The sequence below is a fragment of the Mandrillus leucophaeus genome, unplaced genomic scaffold (genome assembly GCF_000951045.1).
Source record: "Mandrillus leucophaeus isolate KB7577 unplaced genomic scaffold, Mleu.le_1.0 Scaffold175, whole genome shotgun sequence".
NCBI classification, from domain to species: domain Eukaryota; kingdom Metazoa; phylum Chordata; class Mammalia; order Primates; family Cercopithecidae; genus Mandrillus; species Mandrillus leucophaeus.
This window is the reverse complement of record NW_012101754.1, coordinates 520,608-540,511: the sequence shown is the minus strand read 5'-3', so window position 1 is coordinate 540,511 and position 19,904 is coordinate 520,608. Positions and strand designations below refer to the sequence as shown.

General features: G+C 39.3%; 1 protein-coding gene across 1 annotated transcript in view; it reads left to right on the top strand.

The window, feature by feature from the left end:
* NALCN (sodium leak channel, non selective) overlaps positions 1 to 19,904 on the top strand; it is a 323,614-nt gene that overhangs the window by 194,836 nt on the left and 108,874 nt on the right. Inside the window, exon 14 of the mRNA XM_011977215.1 lies at positions 11,803 to 11,877. Coding sequence (XP_011832605.1) covers positions 11,803 to 11,877 — 75 coding nt within the window. The remainder of the gene's footprint in view (positions 1 to 11,802; positions 11,878 to 19,904) is intronic.

Here is a 19,904-nt window from a genome sequence, read left to right as displayed (position 1 = left end):
TAAAACATGATCAGCAGTTGTTTTTCTTTTCCTTTATACCCTTAGACTAACAGTTACTGTAATGAGGTTTATCAAGTGAGTTCAATTTGATTTGATAGAGTTTTACTGAACCTCTACTACCAAGTGCAGGTACTAACCTATGTTCTGGCCAAAGTGGGAAAGAGTTTAATTTGTGTCCTCTTAGGGTTTACAAATAATTGGAAATTAGCAATAATGAACACAGACAGGCTAACCAACAATCAAATAAAACCTGTGACTCAAACTCCTAAAGATGCAAATGATAAGAGAGGCATATATACATTGCTACTTGCTATGTGATCAATAGTAAACATCTTGTTTCCAATCTCGCTTATGTGAAATATCAGAAGTAGTGGCAGTAAAACAGCTGGAGATAGTCTGTGGACTAACATTAATACACACGTGAGGGTGACAGGTCTGTGTTATATGCACATTGCATGCCCCTAAAAACTAAACTTCACAAGTTAAAATCTCTATTCCATAAACCTATCTTTAGAGCTAAACTTACCTTAAAATGAGCATTTTTGTTTAATTGTATGTTTCTTTTTACAAAATACTACAAAGCATTTTAACCCAAATGGGTGAGAAGGGAAAAAAAGGAGTCTATGTAAACATACAAGCTCTGATTTGTCTTTTGTTCACACTGAACAGTGGTGCCATACAACTTGGTGAGTTCCTGATTTAGTCTTCTTAGGGACAGGCATGTGCCAAGTAGCGAAAAACAAAATGTGTGGTTGCAGCTTGTTCTGGAATAAAGAACAGCAGGCTATTTCATCACCCCTCGGGGCACCGATTTGTCAGCCCACAATGAAAATCAAGCTTAAGTATATAGCAAATGCATATTCATAACCACCATGTATTGTCCCTTTCAAATATCTCTCTCTTCCGCCAGGTACGTATTCTGAATTTCTGTCCTGACTGACTGCAGTTTATCGAATGCTTGTTAAATGCATCCTTTTCCCCACCCTTGCCAATGATTGGGGGATAAGAACTATTGAAGACCTAACAAGTTGAAAGACTCCATTTTTCCTGCAATGTTTTTCTGTCTATTACTGTTTCAAAGGAAAGCCCGGTGATGTGAATACTGAAAAGAGAGAAAATGTAATTAAGTGTTCATTGTGGGTAGTCTTTTTGTCACCTTTGAAGTGCTGAAATTAACACAGCAATCTCTTGATTTTGCCTCCGTAGTGGCAGCTTGCTGAGAATAGTCATATTTTGCTGACAGAAATGGGCATTCCAAAGCGTAAATTAAATAAGTGTATTTTATAGAATTCATTTAAAAGTGCATCTGTGCTGAACGCATCCCATTTTATACTGCTCTGATTACATTTGGCTTTTTGTTGACCCATATAAAAAGTGAAATTGTTTCATACTACTGGCTGCAAGACAGCTTAGGATAGGGTGATTATCAATGGTGAAAAGGAAAAGAAAAACATGAGATTGTGGGACATCGATTCCTGCTGTGTTTCTATTGTATATTTGAAAGTAATTTAAAGATAGAAATTATTAATGAAGTTTACAGCAAAGAAATAAATAAGATTAAAGGTGAAATTTCAGCTAAAGGGCCATCTTTAAGCTATATAAAAGGAAAAAAATCATAAATTAAACTTTATAAAAAGTAAAGATGAAAAGGGAAAGCTATATCGTGTAAGGTCATGGCTATCTACAGAGTCAGAGAGAATGTAAAATAGGGTATGTTGCCACAGGGAGAGAAATTTTCAACCAGAAAACCCATTGTGAACGACAAGGCTGCCCTCTTGCAAAAATAAATCATACTTTTCAGCTATTTGAATCATACTTATCCAAAAGTCTTATTCTGAGAGAATGAGAACTACATTATGTTGGATAAAATGATTTGTGTCACAAACAAAATTGGAAGAAATAATTATACTTGTAAATGCAACTATTTCAGTAATTTATTGAATTTGACTGCAAGTTATCGTAGGTAAATAGAAAAATAAATATGTATCTGTGGTTAAATGTATAAAACTTAAATATAGCAAATAACTACCACACCATTAACGGAGGTGAATCTGGGTTGTTGCAGAGGAGGAAAAGGAGGTATTAGAGAAAGAGGAGAGTCGTAAGGAATATTAGAGATACCACACACCTGTGAGACCCTGGTCCAGACACCAGACTGAACCTGGAAAATTATGTTTTTGAAATCCACTAAGCTGAAAGGTCAAAACTCTATTATGTCATTCATAAATATTCTGAGAGAGATTTCCCAGGCTTCAGCAGGCCTGATAATGTGGCATTTTCCACACTGAATGCGTTGTCAGTGCTAAACATCTCTTAGCAAAGGGCATTGTAATCTGAGGGAACTAGTAAAGAATTAGATATCGAAATATATTGTTATTCTGCACTTTTTCATTGACATCACTGATTCATAATGTATCAATATCGATCATAAAATTAAAAGGTGGATACATACATCAGTTGTGTATTACACAATAGAACGAATACTATGTTGCATATTAATATGATCAAATGCTATAGACCTGTTAAAAGTGCCGAGTAGTAAATGCATTAAAAAATAGGTATTTGACTTTCTTTTTCATAGCATTGTACAAACTAAACACCACTGTGTTGAAAGCATATGTGTACTTAGCAGAGTTCAAGAGGAAATGAAAGGTGATGTCATTAGCCTTTTCCCCCTGAAGTTATATTGCTAAAAAAGTAGGGACAGAGTATGTCCTGTTGCATTATAAATTGAAATATCAGGCCAGACGTGGTGGCTCCCCCTATAATCCCAGCACTATGGGAGGCTGAGGTGGGTGAATCACCTGAGGTTGGGAGTTCCAGACCGGCCTGATCAACATGGTAAAACCCTGTGTCTACTAAACACACAAAAATTAGCCTGATGTGGTAGTGGGTACCTGTAATCCCAGCTACTTCGGAGGCTGAGGCAGGGGAATCGCTTGAACCCGGGAGGTAGAGGTTGCAGTGAGCTGAGATCTCACCACTGCACTCCAGACTGGGTGAGAGAGACTCTGCCTCAATAAATAAATAAATAGAAATATCACATAAATCTAAATATTAAATAAATAATGCAAAGCAAATTAGTTGCATAATTTAGAACAGTCGAAGTGCAAAGGTAAAAGTGTTTCATACATATGATGACACTCTCGTGATTCAATGTGGCAAGTCCTGTAAAATTCCATTATTACATCAATACCATTTTAATATAAACCTGTAAATCACATTTAGTGGCTATAGAAAAACTTTTGGGCACAGCAACATGTGGCAGTATCGGTAAACATTAACTGAAAGTAACATGCAGACATCGCTGTAATGGGTTCCGATTGCTAATGAGCATTACCTCAGCTTTCTGTAAAAACAGAACAAATGAGAACACTCAGAACTGAAAAATGGTGCTTCCTTTCAGAACGAAGGCTTCTCACCCATTCCCTTGACTTTCTATACCATGTGTTGGCAAGTGTCTGACACCCAGGTCAACCTGCTCTTTCAGTCCAAATCCACGTCGCACTGGGTCTGTAGGAAAATACTGTATCATTGACAACATAAATGAAATATGATGGACACCAAGCTGCCATTCTTCCTTCACTTCTACCTCTTTTTCACAGTGGTGGTTGTCACCGTATTAGAGTCTGTGAGAAAAGAACTGCAAAGTCGTTATCACCTCCTGGCAATCAGTTACAGACTCACCCTGCACCTCCTGAATCTTCTGTTTCCATTGCAAAGACACAGCCAAAGCCTTGGGCCAGACTTTAGTCGTCTCTCACCCTGAGTGCCAGTTGCCACCTTATCACAGTGTCCTACATGCCAGGGACAGGGAGATGAGGATCGATCTGAAAGTCTACACTCAAATAGGGCTTCAGGGGCAAACCCAAGCCCCCCACCACACACACACATTTTGAACCGGTTTCTGTTTTGAACGTTTGTGCTTTTGTCACCCCATTGTCACATTAATTGAAAAAATGATGCCTAAACAAAGATATTTGCTGAATAAAATTAGGTTTATGCTACTTTTCAGCTAACTTCAAACTTCATTATATTATTCTTAAATTCATTGCCAACCCCCTCCCCAAGAGTTTGTTCTCAATTCTGTAAGTTTGGGCCTTCCTATTGCAAAGTCCCACAACGTTTTCCCGGAGAAGCCAAAGCTCTGCCTTTAGGAGTCTTGCCTTCTCCCATCCGCAGCCAATATCAAAGGCATCTGCCATGAGGAGCCAGTGCAGCTGGCATGCCGTGACTCTGTCTGTCCTTCTGCTCTGAGGGTGGCCTTTCTCTCTTTCCCCCAAGGAAAAAGTATAAAATATACTGGTTTCTTGTTTAACCAAGGTAAGAAGACACATGTCTAATAACCTTTTGTCAAACTGTACTTAACCCTGTCTAGTTACTATTTCAGTGAGCCAGTTTATTTTTTGTTGTTGTTTGTTTTTAGTTTTTGGAGACAGGGACTTGCTCTGTCACCCAGGCTAGAGTGCAGTGGCCCATTCATAGCTCACTGCAGCCTCGACCTCCCAGGCTCAAGAAATCCTCCCACCTCAGCCTCCTCTTAAGTAGCTAGGACCACAGGCATGCACCATCACACCTGACTGTTTTTTGTTTTGTTTTGTTTTTTGTTTGTTTGTTTTTTTTTTTTTTCTTTTAATGAGAGATGGGGTTGCCCAGGCTTGTCTCAAATTCCTGGGATCAAGCAATTCTGCCTCAGCTTCCCAAACTGCTGGGATTACAGGCATGAGCCACCATGCCCAGCTGAGCCGGTTTTAAATGGCTGTATTACATGCATTAAAAATGAAAACACACAAAAAAACCCAGAACTTTCTTTTTCTTTTTTTTTTTTTTTTGGAGACGGAGTCTCTCTCTGTCACCAGGCTGGAGTGCAGTGGTGCGATCCTGGCTTACTGCAACCTCTGACTCCCTGATTCAAGTGATTCTTCTGCCTCAGCCTCCCAACCTCAGAACTTTTAAAAAGAAAAATTTAGCAGAAAGAAACTGATGTCATCACTTTGTGACTATTCCAGCCTCCCTTTCTTATCCATGACCTCTGTGGCACTCAAGACGCCTGCCCATACTGCCTTCCTCTCCAGCCTCCAAGCCCTCTGCCTGGAAGCCAGACTCTGGCCAGACTCACCAGGCCCTGACCACGCCACCTGGAATGCCTTTCTCACAGCTCTTTTCCCAAAATCAGCCGTCTCCGTGGCCTCTGTGTGGCTTTGGAGAGCATCCTTGGGTCTCTGTCATTGTCTCACAATCTTCAATAAGTAGTGTTCAGAAAATGCCCCCCTGGCCCATGTGCCCAGATGGACTCTCCAAGTCTAAATGCTTCAAAATGGTACAGAACTACATGTGTGAATTCGGATGGGGCTTCATTTTTGGTCCTCCTCCTTCACACTTGCGTGGCCGCCCTTCCCCTCTACGCTCCAATTTTCTTTCACATTTCTGCTTTCTGAGAAGAAATAGGACTGATTTCTGGGATGGAGCATAAGAGAGAGAAAGCCCTGGAGAGAGAGACAAAGCATGTTTCCGTGGAAGATGCCCACGCACCTCGCTTGGGGGCATCGGCAGTGTTGGTACCCACCCAGGTGTGTTTTGACATCCAAGACTTGACCCTAATTCTTCTTGGAACTTGATGGGGAAAGAACCTTGCTGGGGCCCCACATGATCCTGGGGCAGCCGGGGCAGAGTTGGGCAGCTACCTGAGAGTTCTAGGTGGAGAGGCCCAGAAGATCCCGCAAGAACAAGTCTCCATTAGTTCCAAGTGGAATGGCAGCGCTTTCTAAGTTTCCCTGAGAGTTGAGAGCTAATACGTCTGTGTGGGAACAGCAGCCCGAGCCAAAGACCATGTGGTGGCCAGGCACGGTGACTCACACCTGTAATCCTAGCACTTTGGAAGGCCAAGATCCAAGGATCTCATGAGCTCAGGAGTTCACAACCAGCCTGGTCAACATGGTGAAACCCTGTCTCTACAAAAAATACAAAAAAAAAAAAAAAAAAAATGTAGCCAGGCATGGTGGTAGGTGCCTGTAGTCCCAGCTACTTGGGAGGCTGAGATGGGAGGATCGCTTGAACCCAGGAGGTGGAGGCTGCAGTGAGTTGAGATCGCACCACTGCACTCCAGCCTACGTGACAAAGTGAGAGCCTGTCTCAACAAAAAAGACCAGGCATAGAGTATAGTGAATTAAATGGGCCTCCCCAAAAGATATGACCATGGCTTAATCCACAGAACCTATGAACATGACCTCGTTGGAAAAAGGGTCTTTGCAGATGTAATTAAATTAAGGATCTTGTGATGAGATCATCCTGGATTATCTGGGTCGGCCCTAAGTCCAATGACAAGTGTCCTTGTAAGAGACAGAAGAGCACAAGACACAGAGAGAAAGCCTTGTGCAGATAAAGGCCAAGTGACTGGTGTTACAAAGCCACAAGCCAAGGGACAATGGAGCCCACCAGTAGCTGGAAGAGACAAGGAACCATTCTCCCCCATGGTCTTTGGAGAGAGTGTGGTCTTGCCGACAACTCAATTTTGGACTCTGGCCTCCAGAATTGTGATCAAATAAATGTCGGTTGTTTGAAGCCACCAACTCCGTGCACTGTGTTCCAGTACTCTAGGAAGCACATACAGAGGACATCAGTGGGAATCAGAGCTCTTAGCTTTGGGAGCTGAGATGGTGGCCAAGTCAGCAGAGAGAAAACCCCAAACCCCCAATACAGCCTCATCAGTTCCCCCGATGGGGGATGGAGGACACATTACCCAGCTTGTTGTGGGTAACCTTGATCTTAAACTACCCCTAACAAGAAAAGAAGCATTCATTCAAATGTAACTGAGCTTGAAAGGACTGAATTGAATTGATGTAGCAAGATGATGTTTCCAGCCACCAACAGAAATGGAGGGATTGTGCACCAAATTCAACTCGTTTGTAGAAAAACCAAGACATTTATTTTAGCTTTGCATAACTAATTTTGTGTCTGTATATTTTCAGACATTGTATAGCTATACTACACGTCAGGGTTGCTCGAGGAGAATTAAATGAAAAGAAAAACCTGCAATTTGTTGAGCTATTATTAAATATTTTACAAACGAGGGCACCAGAACTCACTGTGGGCCAGCAGTTGCCACGTGGCTTATAGCTGGCAGAGCCTGTTTGCTACCTGAGCTCTCTGACTCCAAGCACAGTGCTCTCTTCTATGTTTGCTTAATTCAATGATAAACATCATTGCAGTGAGTGCAATATCGTATTTATGTTCCTGACCAGGCAGTGCCTCACACATCCATGGAGTCCAATCAACTGTTTGTCGAATTTAATCGAATAACATAGCCTTGCCGTCCTTAAGTAGCCTGCCATCTGTCCGGTTTGGGGGATATAATTAAAAATGAAATCTGCCAACCCATGAAACCTCTCCTTAAAGGTAGAGGAGAGAAAGCCCAGTTTTATTATTGAATAAGCACTAACACAGGCTGCAATGCACATCACTGGCAATCTGTTAAAGAGATCACAGAGGCAGAAAATACCTCCCTCTTTTATATCACCACTTTCCATACGTGTTCTCAAAATAGAAATAACTAGTCCTCAAGTAAGAAGACTTGACAGCACCACTTGTTAAATATAGTTTATCCTAAATTCACCTGGTAACTGGGGTGGCCATCTGTGGGAGCTGATTGCCTTTATCCAAAGGAAAATTAAAACTTCTCATATTTCTGTGACAAGTAGGTAAGTTTACAACTTGGAGCCAGCTGTCTAAACTCCCACCCTCCATGAAGAAGGGGAGATGGAGGCTCTGTCTTCCTTGATGTTTACGTTACTTCAAGGAGACAGCCCTCAAGGAAAACATTCTTTTAGGTTGTAGAACTGGTGAGAAGCTTATTTGGCTTTTAAAAGTATTTATATACATCTCAAACGGAAAGGGAAAGAATTTGCAATTCCAAGTCTTGTAAAGGAAATGCTCTAAGAAAAGGGAGGCGAACAGGATCCCTTCCGACCTCCCTTTTTATAGATTCGTGTTTGCACTTTCACTAGAGAGATAGGAAACCCGATTAAATTAGGACGGAGCAATGCCTGCTCCAGTGCGCAGGAGTGAAAGAAAGGGTATAAGATATCCCCTTCTGCAGAAGGAAACCAGCAGGTGAACATCTCAGAATTCGGCGTGAGAAATCAAGGCAAGGGAAGGTAGACTCTGCCTCTGATATTACTTTCTGTCATCAAGGTTTTGGGAAATGGGCTGAACATGGAGTGAACTTTAAAATGTCCAGTTTGGAATCATGTCTAGTTCAGAATAAGCCTGATGCCCAGTTACCAGTGGTGTACTAGTCATGGTGATGTTAATAAAAACCCTCCAGTCTAGATCATTCTGTATCTTCTTCAAGCTCTGATAAGACTCCAAAGGGCATGGCTGTTGAAAAGAAGGGTGCTGGCATTTGTCCCAAGCCAGGCATGTCCCATCACAATTTAATCATGTTGATATACTCATTAAAATTGAAAAAGAGCTAGCCATTAACTTCTGCATAACTTCTCTAGCACTGGCTGAATTATCTCCACTTTCTGACCTTCATGCTTAACCACCTAATATTAACAAATGAGAATAATTCATTAAGAAGATAACTGAAATGAAAAATATAAGTTAGAAATGAAAAAGATGATCAAGTGAATGTGGGACTTTAGAAAATTCAAAGTTGAAGAGGGACTAGAAAGTAAAATATTTTTTAAAATTATACTATTTTGTTGTTTTATTTACCTGTTCTAAAAGAAGCATACATTTTTTAAAAATCAGAAAATCATAAAATTTTTAGAAAAAGGAAAAAATGTATTACTCCAATACACAAAAGCAAGTACCATTAATAATTCTAAAGTACCTCCTTCAAGCATTTTCTCTATTACTCCATTATATGCATAGTTATGCTTCTACCATTTATATACTCTTATTTACTATTATAATGTAAGTGTTTTCAACACCATAAAAATTCCTTCTAATAGAAGAAAATACCTAGGAATACAACTTACAAGGGATGTGAATGACCTCTTCAAGGAGAACTAAAAACCACGGCTCAATGAAATAAAGGAGGACACAAACAAATGGAAGAACATTCCATGCTCATGGATAGGAAGAATGAATCAATATCATGAAAAAATATAGGAAGAATGAATTAATATCGTGAAACAAATGGAAGAACATTCCATGCTCATGGATAGGAAGAATGAATCAATATCGTGAAAAAAGGTAATTTATAGATTCAATGCCACTCCCATTAAGCTACCAATGACTTTCTTCACAGAATAGGAAAAAAACTAAAGTTCATACGGAACCAAAAAAAAGCATGCATTGCCAAGACAATCCCAAACCAAAAGAACAAAACTGGAGGCATCACGCTACCTGACTTCAAACTACACTACAAGGCTGCAGAAACCAAAACAGCATGGTACTGGTACCAAAACAGATATATAGACCAATGGAACAGAATAGAGCCCTCAGACATAATACCACACATCTAGAGCCATCTGATCTTTGACAAACCTGACAAAAACAAGAAATGGGGAAAGGATTCCCTATTTAATAAATGGTGCTGGGAAAACTGGCTAGCCATATGTAGAAAGCTGAAACTGGATCCCTTCATTACACCTTATACAAAAATTAATTCAAGATGGATTCGAGACTTAAATGTTAGACCTAAAACCTAAAAACCCTAGAAGAAAACCTAGGCAATACCATTCAGGACATAGGCATGGGCAAGGACTTCATGTCTGAAACACCAAAAACAATGGCAACAAAAGCCAAAATTGACAAATGGGATCTAATTAAACTAAAGAGCTTCTGCACAGCAAAAGAAACTACCAGCAGAGTGAACAGGCAACCTACAGAATGGGAGAAAATTTTTGCAATCTACTCATCTGACAAAGGGCTAATATCCAGAACCTGCAAATAACTCAAACACATTTACAAGAAAAAAACAACCCCATCAAAAAGCGGGCAAAGGATATGAACAGACACGTCTCAAAAGAAGACATTTATGCAGCCAACAGACACATGAAAAAATGCTCATCATCACTAGCCATCAGAAAAATACAAATCAAAACCACAATGAGATACCATCTCACACCAGTTAGAATGGAGATCATTAAAAAGTCAGGAAACAACAGGTGCTGGAGAGGATGTGGAGAAACAGGAACACTTTTACACTGTTGGTGGGACTGTAAACTAGTTTAACCATTGTGGAAGACAGTGTGGTGATTCCTCAAGGATCTAGAACTAGAAATACCATTTGACCCAGCCATCCCATTACTGGATATATACCCAAAGGATTATAAATCATGCTGCTATAAAGACACATGCACACGTGTGTTTATTGTGGCACTACTCAAAATAGCAAAGACTTGGAACCAACCCAAATGTCCATCAGTGACAGACTGGATTAAGAAAATGTGGCACATATACATCATGGAATACTATGTAGCCGTAGAAAAGGATGAGTTCATGTGCTTTGTAGGGACATGAATGTGGCCGGAAACCATCATTCTGAGCAAACTATCTCAAGAACAGAAAACCAAACAATGCATGTTCTCACTCATAGGTGGGGATTGAACAATGAGAACACTTGGACACAGGAAGGGGAACATCACACACCGGGGCCTGTTGTGGGGTAGGGGAGGGAGGAGGGATAGCATTAGGAGATACACATAATGTAAATGACGAGTTAATGGGTGCAGTATATACATATGTAATATGTAATATGGCACATATATACATATGTAACAAACCTGCATGTTGTGCACATGTACCCTAGAACTTAAAGTATAATTTAAAAAATAAAAATAAATGGAAACGACTATGTTAAAAAAAAATTCGCTAGTGTATTAGTTATCTATTGCTATGTAATAAATTACCCACACATTAGAAGCCTACCAGTAAATAGATGTTTATTATCTCAATGAGTTTCTTAAATTTGGGAATCTGAGACAGGCTTAGCTGGGTGTTTCTAGTGCAAAGTGTTAAGAGGTTGCAGTTGAGATGTTGCCTACAGCTGCAGTCACCTTGAAGTTTCACTAGGACTGGAGTGCCTGTTTCCAAAATGGGTCACTCCAGTGGCTGTTGGCAGGAGGCCTCAGTTCCTCACCACGTGGACCTCTCCAAAGGGCTGCTTGAGCATCCTCACAACATAGCACCTACTTCCATCAGAGCAGGTGATCTAGGAGAGACCAAGGGTAAAGACACAGTGTCTTTTATTGCCTAGCCTCATAAGTCACACACAATCATTTCTGCAGCCTGCTGATGACACAGGCCAGCCATATTTAGTGTGGAAGGTGACTACACAAAGGCATGAACCAGGAGTCTAGAACAACACTAGAGGCTATCTTGCAGAGTAGCTACCACAATGGGAATTTATAATGGCTGCATGCATCTTATCACATAAATCTCTATAACTGTATTGACTATTCATGCACGGTTGGATGTTATTTCTAATATTTCCTTATTACAAACGACCCTCTAATAAGCACCTGTGTATATTAAGCTTTTCATCAATAGTTCAGATCACTTTTTTAGAAAATAATCTCAGAAGTGGGATTGTTGAGTTCCAAAAAATCTTAATTTCCTTTTTAAGTAAGTTAGCTTCATAAAGCAAATTAGCATTTTATATTATTTCAATGAACATATGCATTTCATGTATTTGTGATAAATACCTTGAAATGTCTATGCAATGGTTCATAACTGCATGTTTATCTTTCATTTAATGAATTCTATATTCAATATATTTTAGGTTGCTATATTATATATGTAACATTTTGATACTTATGGCATGTGCATTGTTATTTCACCATTTTATAGATCCTCCTGAGTTTGTTTGTTGCTGTTATTTTGGACAACTTAGAACTTGATGAAGACCTAAAGAAGCTTAAACAAGTAAGTAACATATGGGAGTTTTTAAAAAAAAAAATGCAAAAAAAACCAGGGGCAAACCATTTACTTATAGGCAATATTAAAAGTTTGAGCTTCAAAGTAAAAATAAAATTTAATAAGTTAAGGCTATCCAAGGTGGTAAAATGGTGTTACGTTTAACTTCTATCTAATACTAACAAGGGAAACTTTCTGTTACTCTGTAAATATCCTAGGAATCATTTTATTATTTTTTAATAACAGTAAGATGGGCAGAGTATGGTCAATTGGATTTGGAGACTGTTCTCCTTCTGCCATTAAATGAAGGTTGTTTGGAAATGAGATACCTCAAGGCCATATTGCCATTTTGCATAATTATATGTAATACCCTTTATCATCATCATAAAAACATTACAATCAACCTGCCTGGTCTCTAGACACTAAAGGAGAATTTAGTCTGGGTGCCCATAGTGAGTATAAGAAACAGAGTAGAATAAATGATGAAATGTGGGCCTAGTTATGTATGAAAACAGACAGGATGTCATCATGGTGAAAAGTACACCCCAAAAAATGAAACTAGAAATAGGCGAATGCTATGTTCTTAATGGCAGGAGGATTACAGGTATAGTCAATCATTCCCATAGTTTCTGTGGCATGGAGGATATTTGGCTTGAATATTTGGCTCTATCAAAGAGTACAGACTCTTTGAGAAGAAGAGCTCGCAAGAGAGTGGGACAATGGGTGGAATGTTCTTGTATCACCCTCCCCAACACTGAGAGAATAGTTGAGATGTTAACTACCAAACTCTACCCAACTGTTAGAATGTTGACAGAACCACAGCTGTTATAACTTTGACAGAACCATGGCTCTTAAACTTTCTATTCGGAATTATAAGCAGGCCCTCCATGTTCAGAATTTTCCAAAGCTCTCTATTTTTAACAAAGCAAAAAGTATAACCTATTTAAGTTTTTTTTAATCTATCTCATGATCAGGTTAGGCATTTCATTGTATCACTCTTATCTTTAAAGCCTATGCTTTTAACAGAGGCTATCAATAAGGGGAAAAAAAAATAAAACATTGTTATGAAGATTCCCACTCAGAGCATACCAAGAAAGGTTTTGAGTTCTTTACCATCCTACAGCTACCCAGGCAAATGGGCATCTTCCCGGCTCTGCTGGAGATGATTTCTTCCATGTCTTTTCACTCTGTGGCAGCAGTGATAGGTTCTTCAAATAAGAGTTGGGACGTCCCTTTGTGCCATCAATGAAAATACTTTGTGTGGCTTCTAGTTGCAGAAAAAATATCTAATAGGTGAGTTCAAAATTGTAATTAGACATGACCAATAAAATCTACTGCTGTAGCATCACTTTAGTCCATGCTTTACAAATCTGGTATTTAGCTGTAGCCTTTCCTTCATGCCGTGTTTATTATGCACAGATATGTACTATCCTCAGAGAGTACGTTACAATATGTATTCTATAGATAAAATTTAAAATATCCAATTTATTTCTAGCTAGTGCTACCGCCAGGTTCCATATGCTTTTAAATAACCATATAGCTCCGGCCTGCATTTGTAAAATAATTTTTCTGCTGGAAAGCAACAAAATAAATGTGTATGTAGCAATTTTTTCAGGATTATGAATTCAAACCTACGGATATTTTGCAGTGTTAATTTTTTCAACATTTTAACTTATTTTTATATACACGTATATGCGTAGCCTACTTACATTTGTTGTCATCTATATATCTAATGGTCACAATAGGCATTTCATATCTGACCTGAAGTAAAAAAACCAACAATAATTCTTCCTGTACTATAAAGTTTTCATAAACTATATGGCTCTTCACTTTGAGTAAATGTCATTATTTATAAAAGTGGCTTTTAATCACTTGCTAGATATTAGTGAAGCTTTGTGTTTCTGGAAAGTCTGTATATCAGAATGGGTTATCCAATTGCACTAGCCTACAATTTGGACCATATACTCTGGGTATTTGGGCATTGAAAACTCCAATCATAACACAGCAATTCCATTTTTGTTAGTACTTTTTACACTGTTCTTTATTCATGGTTGGACTGAAACTACGTAACTATTAAATTCGTCTATTAATTTCATACTTGAAACTCATTGAACCTGAAATTCATTAGAGTAAATATTATTAAACTAAGTTAAAGTGTTCCTGGTTAACTTTCTCTCATTGTTGTATGATTATGTTTTGTGTTTTCACTAGTTTTTAACAGCTGTGTCATTTTTTATGCCCCTGATTTTTCTTATTTTCAGTGATCTTGTTCTTTAAGGTAGGGCTCATTTGCATATTTTTAAGAACACACACATTCACGTGAGTGCACTTTCATATATATGCATAGTAATGTGGATACCTCAAACTTTAGACTGTCTTTTACAGATTCTTTTAAAAAACAGTAAAATTGTTACCCTAAATATTTGTTTCAGTTGTCCATGTACAAATCCAGTCCTTAAGATTTAAACTTACATGCTCTATTTTTACTATTCCCAGATAGAGAGTAGAGTGGAGGAAATGTTCAAAAAAAGTGTTTGATTTTCTTAATGTTTCACGTTTCAGAAAGCCCTATGCATTCCAAATTCCATCTTTGCTCCATTCAAACTTTTTGCTTCTTTTACCATTTCTGCCAGTCTGTAGATTCTCATAGCTATGGTGACATTGGTTGAATCCTTGCTCAGTATCAAGTGTTTTATGTTTTCACCTATTTTTCAAAACAGCCCATTCAATGCAGGTATTATTATTATGTCCATCTTACAGATGAGGAAACTAAGACACAGAGAGATTAAGTAACTTGGTCAATGTTGCACAGCCAACAAATGTCAGAGCTAGAATTTGAACCTAGGCAGTTTGGACCAAAAGCCCACACTCTTAACCTCTAAACTGTATTGATTCAAACTAAAACTATATAAAGGCCAAACATGAGTCATGCATACTGTTGAGATTCATAGGACTATGAATTATTTGTTTATAAATAATGATGTTGTAGATAACAAAGGCATCATCATATTCACCAAGTAACTGTTAGAATGAAGGACAGTTTCTGAGGAATAGCAGTAAATGCAGCAACCCAGTCATTAAAACTATCCAGATTAGTTCTTTGTTTCCTCTCAGAACCCAGAGGATCGAATCAGAGCCATGGGAGTTACAGCCTTGCTGCATGATGGCAAACACCACTCAAGGTGCCATTTCTCAATGATCTTCTTGGAGTGATGATCCTCCTCAGACGCCTACATAACAGGCTTAGCATAGCAACATTTTAGTGACTTTAATGTCTTTTAGTATCGATATGTTTTTAACTGTGTTAATATATAAAAGTTGGTTCATAGATTTTTTTCAATAATAATAAAAGCCAGTGGCAGTTACCTCTAAAATGGGGGTATTGCCCAGGTGCAGTGGCTCACGCCTGTAATCCCAGCACTTTGGGAGGCCGAGGTGGGCAGATCACCAGGTCAGGAGATCGAGACCATCCTTGCTAACACGGTGAAACCCCGTCTCTACTAAAAATTCAAAAAACAAAAAAATTAGCCGGGCATGGTGGTGGCGCCTGTAGTCCCAGCTACTTGGGAGGCTGAGGCAAGAGAATGGCGTGAACCTGGGAGGCAGAGCTTGCAGTGAGTCGAGATCGCACCACTGCACTCCAGCCTGGGTGGCAGAGTGAGACTCCATCTCAAATAATAACAATAATAATAATAATAAATGAGGTTGTTAACATGCAGCACTCAATAGGGCTCAACAGAGGAAAAGGAAGCAGCCCTCGTGTTGGGGAGAGGAGAGGCTGCCCTTAAGCTAAAGGTGTGAGATGGTGGTAGAAAGTGAAAAGGTACTAGTGAAGAAATTATAATGGAAAAACACCAGATATGAAATAGAGTATGAATATAACACAGGGATAAAGGTGCAGGAATGTGGCCAAATCCAGAGTTAAGAATGTGAGTACATCAGTGGCCAAAAGTCAAAGCCCACCATGGCCTTCCCCTCAGAAGCTCCCTGAGGGCAGGCATGGGCTGCATGATGGATTGTCGGTGGGCCTGTGTTCTCCTGAAGGAGAAGCACGGCACTGTATGTCTTTTCCCATTATTTTTCTGTGCAACCTCTGTGTGCATCAGAGGTAGTTTCTAGCCAAGGACTGCTGAGCTCTAGGGGTCCTCAGGAAAAGCTATGGTGTCATTTTTAATACTTCAGAAAGCTGGAAGAGAATTGTGCATTTACCTAATATAAGCCCGCACCTGCTAAATAAAATGTCAAGTTTAATAATTTTAGCTGGAAATCTGAAAATTCTAAGTGGCAGCACGGTTTCCTTAATACTATAGTTCTGCAGTGTTTTCATATATACTTTCCTTTAAGCAAATTTGTTTAAAGCTACAATGAATTTCTTACTGCTTAATCAAGGCATCTTGGCAGGAAAAATGTTTAGGTTTTAGAATCCAGGGGAGAAAATAAAAGGGCTTTTTGGACACAAATTTTGAGAGGCTCTTATGTGTTTATTCCCATCACCCCCTCTCCAAGATATCACCAGTGTGTGCCATGATGGTCACCTCTATGGCTCTTCCTTTGTCACTTCTCGCAATTGTGTTCCAAAAACTCACATCAATCATGTAACCATATGAAATTCCTCTATTGCCTTCCCTGTGTGTTATATATAGGACACAACTGTTTCCTAATAGCAATAGGGCAGCGTAATCTTTTCATAGCTGCCATCATTTACATGACCCCCATATTGAATTACATAGAAACCATATTTCTCTTTTCAGCATCCCCAAAAGCCAATACAGAGACCTGGGAAAAATATATATATATATGTGTGTGTGTGTATATATATTATTACATATATGTAATATATGTAACATATGTATATATCATACATTAAATACAAAAAATGTTATAATTTTGTATTACATATATGTAATAACTATACATATATGTATATATTAAATATAAAATTATATATAAGTAATACATGACATAAATTATATAATGTGTGCTATATATGTGTAACATAAAAATTGTATTTTTATATTTAATATTTATACATATATATAAAACATTGTTTCTGCATGACATTTAAAAATTGACTAAAAATGAGAGATTGTCTGTGGATGTGTGATTGTGGTAAGCTGAGGAGATTCCTGATAAATCAGTTGGTATAGAGGCTACAACACAACCCTTGACCTAAAACTTCTCTGAACAGTAAGAGCTGATGACCATGAAGCTCCAGTGATGCAGGAATAACACTGGAGAATGTAGACAGAGTTTTGCAAGGTTTGAATATGAAGATAATTCTTGCAGCTTTAATGATTTTTGCAAATTCAGTGCAAGACAGATATAAAGGGTTTTCGTTTAAGCAGTATAAAATTCATTAAACTTTGAGGGAAGAAAAACCCATGGAAAAGCCTGAGGGGAAGAAGCATTGAAAAGGGAAGTATAGACAGTCTGTTTAGATTAAATTCAGAGCTGTGAAACTGAAAACGGTTTCCCCAGCTCTGTATCCAGTCTCACTTAAATCCTGGTTCCAATTTGACGATGGTTGGTCTTTGCTAGAGTCCGCTGCATAGTGGTGGGTAGATACTATTTATTCAGAAGCTTTCCTCTCTTATTGACTGTGATTTTTTTAAAACAAAAACCATAAATATCTTATATTCTCTTTTGTTAAAGTATAATCTCCAGGGGAATGTTTTTGTTTAGCCTTAAGCTGCATGATCGTTGATTTTATGTGTCACCTTGACTGGGCTAACAGATGCCCAGATAGCTGGTAAAACGTTGTTTCTGGGTGCCTCTGTCAGGTGGTTCTGAAAAGATTTGCATTTGAATTGGTGGACTGAGTAAAGCAGACCCTCTTCCCCAATTTCATCGAGCCACTTCCAAAGCTTTGAGGGCCCAGATAGGACAAAAAGGTGGAGGAAGACTGAATCTGCTGTCTGTCTCATTGCCTGCACCATGTAAACAACCTTCTCCTGCCCTCAGGAAACCTGATTCTTAGGCCTTCAAACTGTTGCCCTGGCTTCCAAAGGTCTCCAGCTTGAAGATGGCAGATGGTGGGACTTATCAGCCTCCATCATTACATGGGCCAATACCTTACAATCAATAATGATGTGTATTTTATTGGCCCTGTTTCTCTGGAGAATCTTGCCTAACACACCCTGAAGCTCTCATTTGCGTCTCCATTTTGTCGCCTGTATTGAGTTCATTCCAGATTGAGGGTGGTAGTAAGGTGGCAGGGATGCTGCTGGAAGATGCCATTCAGCTGAGCACTGGTTGCATCTCCTAATGTTGAATCTTCATTCTTCTCCGCATTTTGTCAGCCTCTCATGAATGAACTCAAACTTATGTAATTTTAAAAGACTGATATAGCCGCTATGGGAGCAAATGCTATCTATTGAGAACTGCCTTGTGTAGGCTACTTTATGTTAAATTATCACATTTAATCCTAAATATTAAAGACGTGGCAACTAACATTCAGGGGAGTGAATTTCTTGCCCAAGTCCACGCACTTCATATGTGCCTGAGTCAGGGCCACAAAGGCTGTCTAACACTAAACCAATGTCCTTGCTGAAAGAGGCCACGCTGCCTGCAGAGAACCACCTCTTTCATTTATAATGAAAAGCATATCTAGCTAGGTGTGGATTAGATGAGATGTTTGTCCATTTTTTACATCAGCATATTTTCTCCCTGTGAGTATTCAAAGAAGAAGCCAAATTATAATCAGACTTTAGCTTAGTGAGCCAAGAATCAGGATGGAAAGGGAGGGAAGAAAGGTTGTGTGATTCAGATACATAGATGATGGTTTGATAGGTGCAGCAAACCACCATGGCACATGTAAGCCTATGTAACAAACCTGCACATTCTGCACATGTATCCCGGTATTTAAAGTAAAATCTAAAAATAAATAAATAAAAATATTTTTTAAAATGCATAATGGCATAGGCTAAGATAGGCTGAGATCATCTGAGATATCTCTTTTACAGTTGAGATATTAGTGACCCAGAAACTAAATCTATTCATTCTGTGAAACTGGGGTCTGGATACTCATCTACTATCCTATAGATATTGTGTCGGGGCTAGGGACATGTGATAGTCAGGACACTGTTTCTACCCTCAAAAATAACTCATGAACCAGTGGCAGAAAGAGACAAGTAAACAGGGAGTTTGGGTTCAGTGGTGATCATTATAAGGATAATGTTTTGGAAGCACACAGAAAACATCTAAAGCAGACTGAAATCAGGGACATTTTCTCACAAGCAGGTGCAGACTGAAATCTGGAGGCTGAGTAGTGCTAATCCAGGTGAAGAGGATTGGAGGAAGATGGCATGAAGAAGGGTACTGAAGACCAGGGGAACTGCAGACTCTTTCTTAGTTGGGAAAAAAACAGAGTGGCTTTGTGAACACTAATAGTTTGCTGTGGCTAATGTGTAGAGCAAGAGAGAAAACTGTGGGCTGGAAAAATAAGCAGAGACCAGCACAGGAAATGCTTGAGCAGCACTAAGCATCTTGATATTATTCTTTTTTTTTTTTTTTTTTTGAGACGGAGTCTCGCTCTGCCGCCCAGGCTGGAGTGCAGTGGCCGGATCTCAGCTCACTGCAAGCTCCGCCTCCCGGGTTCATGCCATTCTCCTGCCTCAGCCTCCCCAGTAGCTGGGACTACAGGCGCCCGCCACCTCGCCCGGCTAGTTTTTTGTATTTTTTAGTAGAGACGGGGTTTCACCGTGTCAGCCAGGATGGTCTCGATCTCCTGACCTCGTGATCCACCCGTCTCAGCCTCCCAAAGTGCTGGGATTACAGGCTTGAGCCACCGCGCCCGGCCTGCATCTTGATATTATTCTGATGGCATTTATGCACAGGGTGTCATAATTGTACCTACATTTTGGTGTCAGTATGAAATGAAATGGAGGGCACCTAGACTGGAGATGGAAGAATCAGTTCTTGAGGCAAGTGGTGATGGCAGCTTGAACAAAAGGAAATCGGAATGAGAGAATATTGGAAGTGGTGGAGGACAGAGAAGAGGATTTAGTGACAAATTGGATATAGGAAGGGAGAAAAAC